Source organism: Sinocyclocheilus anshuiensis, unplaced genomic scaffold (genome assembly GCF_001515605.1).
Source record: "Sinocyclocheilus anshuiensis isolate Anshui unplaced genomic scaffold, SAMN03320099.WGS_v1.1 scaffold267, whole genome shotgun sequence".
In the NCBI taxonomy this organism is placed as follows: domain Eukaryota; kingdom Metazoa; phylum Chordata; class Actinopteri; order Cypriniformes; family Cyprinidae; genus Sinocyclocheilus; species Sinocyclocheilus anshuiensis.
This window is the reverse complement of record NW_015552637.1, coordinates 3,615,264-3,625,009: the sequence shown is the minus strand read 5'-3', so window position 1 is coordinate 3,625,009 and position 9,746 is coordinate 3,615,264. Positions and strand designations below refer to the sequence as shown.

The following is a 9,746-nucleotide window of genomic DNA, read 5'->3' as shown; positions in this document are numbered from 1 at the left end:
AATATTGGGGGGGGGGGGAATATGTATATAATTTTTTTTTTTTTTTTTCCCCTTTCCTCCCTTTTCTTTCAAAGTACTGCCCACACTCCAGTCCAGTAGGTGGCGGTAAATGCACCTTTAAGTTGGTTTGCCAACCGCCAATAAAATTTAAAGAAGAAGAAGAAGAAGAAGAACACATGCTCCAACATTTCTCTGAACGCTGCAGATTTGATCAGGATTGAGTGTTTAATTTTATAAACTGCTGGAATGAAAGTTAAAGCGCTTTGTAGAAACTCGGACGATTATGTTCGAGAGACGACCAGAGATATACAGCGAGGTATGTAAACATAACGTGATGATTATATGAGGGTTGGTGTAGTATGATGTATAGCAACTGTAATGTGTTCTCTATCTAGTGCCAAGCAATTACGACCCGAACCTGCATCCCTTTGAAGTGCCCAGAGAATACACCAGGGCCCTAAATGCCACTAAACTGGAGAGGGTGTTTGCCAAACCCTTTGTAGCTTCACTAGATGGACACAGAGATGGTATCAGCTGCATCAGCAAACACGCCAAAAGCCTTGTCAACAATCATCTCTGGTGCCTGCGATGGGGAGGTAACACTTTAAAGCCTTTACCGTGCTGTTTGAGTATTATGGCTCTTTTAGGAGCTCATTTAGGCTCTTGTATTGAGCATGCGCAGTCACTGTTATGTTTACATATTACATAACATGCACACCCAACATACAACAATACTGTAAACAATAAGACAAAGGACACAGTTAATGAACTTCAGTTTTGCAGTTATTTTTCCCAATATGTCAAAAGAGTGTGCAAATGGCCTTCTAAATTTAGTATGGATGAATGCGTGGATTCGTGATTCTTACAGGTGAAAGTGTGAAACCTTCCTAAGCGGGAGTGTTTGAGGACAGTTCAGGCTCATGAAGGATTTGTGCGAGGAATTTGTTCCCGCTTTTGTGGCACACAGGTGAAAGTGTGAAACCTTCCTAAGCGGGAGTGTTTGAGGACAGTTCAGGCTCATGAAGGATTTGTGCGAGGAATCTGTTCCCGCTTTTGTGGCACTTCCTTTTTCACGGTATTTTAATCCTGCATATTCCATATTCTTCCTTGATATAGATGAAGACAATCCAGTTAGTAAGTGCTTGTGCAGTTATGTGATTCTGTGAAATCTTCATGTGCAACAGGTAGGAGATGACAAGACCATCAAACAGTGGAACATGGAGGCACAGGGAGATGGAGTTCGGGAGGAGCCTGGGCAAGGTACAGTTTTATCTTATACATTATATCAAAGATTATTTATATTATTATAAAATTCTGAAATGGCTGTGTTTATTTGACCAAAAATAAATGAATATTGTAATTCAATAATATTATGGAATATTATTATTATTATAATTTAAAATAACAGTCTTCATTGTCACATGATCCTTCAGAAATCATTCTAATATGCTGATTTGAAGCTCAGTTATTATCAATTATTATTGGTGCTAAGTTATTGATGATCACTCTTAGTATTATCAGTGTTGAAAATGGTTTTCCTGCTTAATATATTTGTGGAAACCATAATAAATATCCAGGATATATCTTTAATGAATAAAACGGTCAAAAGATCAGTGTTTATTTGAAATAGAAACCTTTTGTAACATTATAAATGTCTTTAATGCTTCTTTGCTAGAATTAATTTCATTAATTTCTTTCTTTCTTTTTCTGTATCTTTTCAGCATTGATAAGAAATGTTTTTTGAGGAGCAAATAGGCATATTATATTGATTTCTGAAGGATCATGTGACACTAAAGACTGGAGCTATGGCTGCTGATTATTCAGCAGAATAAAATACATTTTAAAATATATTCGAATAGAAAACACAAATTGATAACTTTTTAAATTCTAATAGCATTTCACAATTTTACTGAACTAAAATGAAAAATTATAATTAAAAATAATCTGGATTATTATAGAAAAAGCACCATTTTATATTGAAGATACAATAAAAATCAGATGCTAATCTAAATATTACAATGTAAAACTACAATAAATACAAATAAAAACCAAGTAATACTGTTGGTCAGTAATTAGGGTATGTTTCACAATTTTATCCACTAAATTATATTTAGTCATATTTATAAATATGCACACACTTTTAGGGTTCTGTAAGGTTTTCGGTTTGTAAGAGGCCTGATGTGTCTTGCAGGCAGTGTTCACTGGCATTGACCACCACCAGAGGGAGGGCACATTCGTAACCTGCTTCAGCTGTGTCCGCTACAACCCTGTGGAGGTGATCGAATTCAATTTCATTCAATTTCAATTTACTTCAGCTGATCTTTTCATAATATGCATTGCTTTAAAGCAGCTTTACAATGATTCAAATATGTCAAAGCCAATATGAAAAATAAAATGAGAGTAAATAAATCATATGAAATCATATCATCTGTTTCTTCTACAGCCTTTATACTTACGATATAAGGAATCTGGATGTTCCTGTGAATGTGCACATGGATCATGTATCCGCTGTCCTGGATGTGGATTATTCACCTACAGGAAGGGAGTTTGTATCCACCAGCTTTGACAAAACAGTCCGAATCTTTCCGAAAGACAAAGGCCACAGCAGGTGAGTGTGGTGTGAAAAGGCCAAGGAGATCTCTCTCTCTCTCTCTCTCTCTCTCTCTCTCATGTGGGGTGAGCTCTCTCTCTCTCTCTCTCTCTCTCTGTCTCTCTCTCTCTCTCTCTCTCTCTAACACATACTGCTGGCCAAAAGTTTGAAATAATTAAGATTTTTTGGTACCACTTTATTTTAAGGTGTCCTTGTCACACATTACATGTACTTACTATTATAATAACAATGAATTATGCATGATTACATGCAAGTAACCCTAAGCCAAATCCTAACCCTATATAGTAAGTACATGTTAATATTATTCAGTACTTAAATGTATAATTACACTGTAACAAGGACACCTTAAAGTGTACCCATTTTTTTAAATGTTTTTTAAAGAAGTCCCTTACGCCCACCAAGGCTGCATTTATTTGATCAAAAATACAGTAAAAACAGAAATATTGTGAAATACTATTACAATTTAAAATAAGTGTTTTCTATTTGAATATAAGTTAAAGTGTAATTTATTCCTGTGATCCAAAGCTGTTATCAGCATCATTACTCTAGTCTTCATTGTCACATGATCTTTCAGAAATTATTCTAATATTCTGATTTGGTGCTCAAAAAAACTTTTTTTTTTAAATTAATATTCATGTTGAAAACTTTTTTATTTTATTTTTTTTGTGTGGAAACCATGATGCACTAAGATTTTTTTTGTTCTTAATTTTTTTTACAAATACACTATATTAGATTTTTTCATATTGAGGATATAAAAATAAAAATAAGTGCTAATCTAAATAAATTACAATAAAAAATTATAATTAAAATCTAATAATAATAATAAATAAAAAATGTATTAATAATGTTATTGAATAATTAGGGTATGTTTCCCATTGTTATCCACTCAAAGCATTAAAACCACTATGCATTAAAACCGTTTAATGCACATGTAATTCCAAGTCAGTTTAATCACTGTTCTATATTAATGCGCTGCTTTCACTGATGCACGCAAACACACCGTAACTGACGAAATAACCTCTTTGCCTTCACGTTGTGCATTAAAATCGTTTAATGCACAGGTAGCCATGCATTATCGCTTACATATGCATGCATGTGTACCACACCAAACGTATGCAGCATGTCATCTGTGTGAGATGGTCTGCTGATAACAAATATGTCCTGAGCGGCTCCAACGAGATGAGCATTCGGCTATGGAAGGGCCAATGCCTCGGAGAAGCTTGGACTGGTGAGTGCATTATCCCATTTCATGTCTGTCAACCAGAAAGAGTTTTAACTCAATGACTACAGGTTTTATAACTGATTGCAGAGCTTTTTAAGGGTATTCACTTGTTGCAGATGCACTCAGGTGGTTAATAAGGGCTGTATTTGGCCCTGTGGCCACCCCACAAAGCACTTAAAATGAATTACACTCACAAATCACTTTCATTAAGCACTTCTATGGCAGTGTTGCCACGGTCTGAAACCTGGCCAGGAAAAAGCTCTAGAGTTTTATGTCTCTTGTCAAAGCAACTCTTGTAATAGAGTGCCCCAAAGTGCCTAAACCCATTTCATAAAGTGAAGTTTGCTTACAAGGAAATCCGCACAGGTCCATAGATGTTTTTAAAGATTGAAGCACTTTTGTAGTTTATATAGGGATAAGAACGGCTCCGATAATTTTGCTCTCACTCAAAAAAAATTGTATAGATTAGGACTGGACTGTTTGGCTAAAATATTTTTCAGTTTTATCATGATATCTGATCTTGAAAGTTGTTAAAAAACAAGACCTATATATCAAGGAGTGTCAATTTTAGTCAGGGGGAAAGTAATTGTTACAAAACAGTAAATATGTCCCCTTTAAGTAAGCTTGATGTGTATATACACGTGGAAAGAAAGCTTTTTGTTCTGCTGAGGCAGAGGTTGGTTCCGCTCCAGGTAGATGGTAGTTTCTTCTCCCCATCAATTTGTATCAGCTCTAGTACAACTGATTCCCTCATGCGGCCCATCGTTGGCAAGTTTTTGGCTCCTGCTGGACTTTAAGAGAGAGATTTATTCTGATGCTTTTCACTTAAAGAGATCAGACATTCACTGCAGTTATCAGCAGTTTGAATCGGCCAATCACTTAAAGCAGAAAAATAATGAAGACCTTAAACTATCAAGCACATGAGAGTATTTAATTAAAGGGGCAGATGCTGAATCAAGAGTCTGCTGTCTGGAGAAGCTCTTTGGACATTAAAGAGACTGGCTTTGGTTTGGTTTGGTTTTTCTTTGCCGTCTGACCAAATGCCCATGTTACTAGATTATTAAGAAAATTAACTGTTTATGAGATTGACCCTCTGTGAGTGACTTATTACAATCACAGTATCAGATTTTTTCACTTAAGCACATTGTTTCTGTAGTTTCAAATAAGAAAAGGGCCATGCTTTACACTTTTATAGCCCTTTAATTAATCCCTAAAGTCCTCTTATAATGTTATACTTCATGTAGAAAATTACATATAATTGCTACTTGCAGTCTGTGTATATTGTGTAATATGTGTATATTTTTCTTTAAGCATTCCTGTAGCTTAAACAGTAGAGCATAGTGCTAGCAACGCCAAGGTCATTAACTGATAAAATGTATACCTTAAATGCACTTAGGATAAAAACATTTGCCAAATGCATAAGTGTAATTATATTTGTTATAATTTATATAAGAAAATAAAGCCTGTTTTTAAGACCATTAAGTTTATTGTGATGTTGTTTGCATGACAATAAAACACATTTCTCCCCTAAATTCTTACTGTAATGTGAAAAACATGTCATTAACTGTTATTTTAGTAATATTTATATAATATTTTAGTTTTCAATATTTTGAGCTTTTATATTTTAGTTTTTATTTATTTATTTATTTATTTTTTACATTTAATGTACTTTTGCCATTTTTATTGGTTTGTTTTTTAAAAATATTTGTAAAGTTATCTTTTATTTTAGTTTTCATTTAGTAATTCCAATACCTCTGCTTATTTAAAAGTTTTCATTTTTGTGTAGTTTTTCCATCTGATATTTATTTTATTCTATTTCAGCTTTATTTCAGTTAGCACAGGTTACGATAACAGTAAGTACAGTAAAAGAAAAATAAGTTGCTGCATAAGTATGGTAGTTGTAGTTCTTATGTTGCAACTTGTTAGCAATTTTAGAAACATAATAACAGATGTAAAATTCACATCTGAGGTTTGAATGCGTATAATTTATCTTGTAAAACAAGGTGTGAATGTCTCTTCAAGTAATGCCTATTTTACTAATAAATCAGTAAAAGGTTATTCTAAAATTATATTTGAAATTCCTAAACGATCCCATGGCTGATATGCTAATTCGCTTCTGGGCAGGACTACAAACCCAACAGCTCTATTATGGGATGTCTCCATGGAAACAGCAGAGTCATGTTCATTTTTCCCCCTCATGTGAACGATGTCAAGAAATTCGTAAATAAGAGTTAACAGACCTTCCGATTTTCCTCCCGAGCGCTCTGATGGCATCAGCAGCTATTTGATTGCCCTAAACAAATTGAATTTGAGAAAATCATTGCTTTTAATTAGAATAAAAGCCTCGGAGGGGTGTGGAGTGAGACGTGCTGAAGCCGGGGAGCTGAAGAGATTTTATTATAGAGAGATAGATGAGGAGCACGTTGCTGTGTTTCTTCTACTGAAAAATGTGGTTTTATGTTGATTGCCGAATTAAAAAGACTTCTCAGGATGTTGCATGTCTGTGCTGCCACTGTTGTGTTTATGAAGTGCATTCATAAGAAATGTGTACATTAATACAGTTTGAAAGCAGGTTGTACCCATAGCAAAATCTTTTCTGCTGTTGCATGGTGTATGCATGTATGCTGTCATGACCAAAGACACAAATCTCATTGTTCACAGCTCTCAGCTCGAGAAAAAGCTGCCGCAAACTATAACAAGAAGCTGATTGAGAAATTTCAGCACCATCCACAGGTGAAACGCATCGCCCGTCACCACCACCTGCCCAGAGACGTCCTGAAGCAGAAGTGAGAGCTGCGGGAAATGAAGAAAGCCCGGCGCAGGAAGTAAGTTCCCTTCACCAATGTTAAAGGAATAATTAACCCAAAAATGGCAATTTGTTGAAGAGATTTGGAGAAATTTAGCATTACATCACTTGTTCACTAATGGCTCCTCTGAAGTGAATGGGTGCCGCCAGAATGAGAATCCACATGCAATCCGCACAACTCTAGTCCATCAATTAAAGTCCCAAAATTCATTAATTTGCAGCACCTGGAAACCTTGTGTTGCATACCATAACAACATCAGACTTCTTTGAAAAAGCTTGGGAAAAAGGACACATTTCAACTTTAAATCTCATTGTATCTTGTGCCTTTTGGCTCTTTTGTACTGGCAGCAAAATGAAATGAATCCATGTTCAAGTTTGATTGGCATTCTGATTGTCTGTGCTTCTCTGTGTGTGTTTTTAGGGAACAAAACGTCCGCAAACACAGCAAGCCGGGATCTGTTCCTCTGCTGACAGAAAAGGAGAAACATGTGGTGGCTGTCGTGGAGTAAGAGCTGATTTAAAGAGGTGCTTTCGGTGGATGGGTTTCTGTTTCTCCACACACGGACACGCTCCAAAATATTCCACCCTTTGCCCTCTCTTGTACTTCAATACTAAGTTTTTGAGTGAAAAAATTAACTTAAATGATTTTAGCAAATGGCTGCAATATAACAAAGAGTGAAAAATTTAAGGGGGTCTGAATACTTTCCGTACCCACTGTATACAGCCTTAAATGCAAGCCTGATGTTTTACAGTGTTTGTGTTATGCAGTCCGGGTGTGTGTTCACGGTGTGTGTGTGTTCACTGCTGCGTGTGTGCACTTAGGATGGGTTAAATGCAGAGCACTAATTCCTAGTATGGGTAACCAAACTTGGCCACATGTCACGTCACTCACTCACTCACATAACAACATCAGTATGTTCATCTTGACTTCTTTGAAAAAACGTGGGGGAAAAATGACACATTTCATCTTTAAATCTCATTGTATCTTGTGCCTTTTGGCTCTTTTGTACTGGCAGCAAAATGAAATGAATCCATGTTCAAGTTTGATTGGCATTCTGATTGTCTGTGCTTCTCTGTGTGTGTTTTTAGGGAACAAAACGTCCGCAAACACAGCAAGCCGGGATCTGTTCCTCTGCTGACAGAAAAGGAGAAACATGTGGTGGCTGTCGTGGAGTAAGAGCTGATTTAAAGAGGTGCTTTCGGTGGATGGGTTTCTGTTTCTCCACACACGGACACGCTCCAAAATATTCCACCCTTTGCCCTCTCTTGTACTTCAATACTAAGTTTTTGAGTGTACACAAGAACTGTCGGCATACTGCTGTTTGCTACACATTTCTAACATTTCTAAAGAATTTTACATGGACACACACTGAGCTCTCTTTATAATTGGTTGTGTATGAACAATGAAAACATCTTTATTTGTGAATATTCCTGTTTCCAATTTAGCCTTCACTCCAAACCCACTGGGTTACACAATGACACATTGATGTAAGTAAACAGGACTGTTCCAAATGTTTCTATAACATAGGTACCAGTGAATGTGTTACCATCACCTGCTACCATTACCTGTATCACCATGTAAATTAATTAACATGGATTTACCTTGGAGCAAGGTTACCTTGTAGGTGTTCTTACTGATGTTATGTGGGCCATATATTGTCTGATGGTGAACTACAATAATTGCAAGCTAAGGTTGGTGAGTATTGTTAAGAGTCAGTTGTCTCAGTAGTTCTCATATACAGCCTTAAATGCAAGCCTGATGTTTTACAGTGTTTGTGTTATGCAATTGTTTGCAAAGGTAAACCAGCACTGTTTTCACATCCTGTAAACGACTTAATTCTTTAATAAGGTATAAAATACACTTCACCTTTTTAGCCCATAATCCTATCATCTCAATCTGCTCTCGTTTAAATCTCATCTATAGACTGCGCAACCCAAAGGTGTGAGAAATTGATTCTTTGAGTCAGAAACAGGTGCTTTGAACAATACTATGGTAACACTATAATTGTATTATAAAGTTATTTACATTGTATAATGTTGAACAGGTCAGTAAAATTTCATGTTTTAGTGTTTGAAGGTGCATCAACTAATGAAATTAAGCACTGAATTAGTAATGTTTGATATGATATTAATAAAGGTCATGCTACATTTTGCCTTGGTTAAAATGACTTGTATCAATCTCATGGAATCAAGAATCGCCTCAATAATATTTAATTCATTAATGCACATGAATGCAGCTGAAAGCAACACCCTAGGTTGTATTTAGCTGTAAATAGAAATGAACAAGATGATGTTTTATTTAGCAGTTTAAAATGTAATTAAGCCTTATCATTTTTTAAAAAGGATGTAGTAGTATTCCATAAAGATTCAAATAATTTGACGCATTATTGGTCTATACTTCCTATTGGCAACGGACCATGCTCAGGTTATTTTTAGAATGTATGGCTGATCCAGCTACAATGTAGATTCCAGTCCGTTTTTTCACGATGATTTTCTGTCAATGAAATTGCGAGTCCTACTATGGCAAAGGTTTAGATGAATATTAATTGGGTCATACTGACGTTGCGCCCTGACCTTCCAATGGTGCTGTCTTGATTCTTCAGTATTCATTGGGTCATGCTGACGATGAGTTCTTATCTTCCAATGGTGCTGTCTTGGTTCCTGAATAAAAGATTTATCATCAAATTGGTCAGTTTTATAATTTTGGACCACAAAACCAGTCAACATTTTATACATCTTCTGAAAGTTGAATACACAAGCTTTCCACTGATGTATGTTTTTTTTATGATATGTCAATATTTGGCCGAGATACAACTATTTGAAAATCTGGAATCTGAGGGTGCAAAAGAAAAATTGAGAAAATCGCCTTTAAAGTTGTCCAAATGAAGTTCTTAGCAATTTATATTACTAATCAAAAATTAAGTTTTGATATATTTACAGTATGAAATTTACAAAATATCTTCATGGAACATGATCTTTACTTAATATCCTAATAATTTTGGCATAAAAGGAAAATCAATCATTTTGACCCATACAATGTAATTTTTGGCTATTGCTACAAATATACCCCAGCGACTTAAGACTGGTTTTGTGGTCCAGGGTCACAA

The 9,746-nt window shown here is 35.5% G+C and overlaps 1 protein-coding gene and 1 pseudogene across 1 annotated transcript; both read left to right on the top strand.

Moving 5' to 3' along the window:
- Positions 1 to 110: 110 nt before the first annotated feature.
- LOC107666887 (DDB1- and CUL4-associated factor 13-like) lies at positions 111 to 947 on the top strand. Its single transcript, XM_016458401.1, has 3 exons — positions 111 to 316; positions 396 to 596; positions 869 to 947. Exons 1-3 carry the CDS (start codon positions 247 to 249, stop codon positions 889 to 891), a joined length of 294 nt encoding a protein of 97 aa, XP_016313887.1. The 5' UTR covers positions 111 to 246; the 3' UTR covers positions 892 to 947.
- Positions 948 to 3,700: 2,753 nt separating this feature from the next.
- Positions 3,701 to 7,263, top strand: LOC107666747 (DDB1- and CUL4-associated factor 13-like; annotated as a pseudogene).
- Positions 7,264 to 9,746: the final 2,483 nt, after the last annotated feature.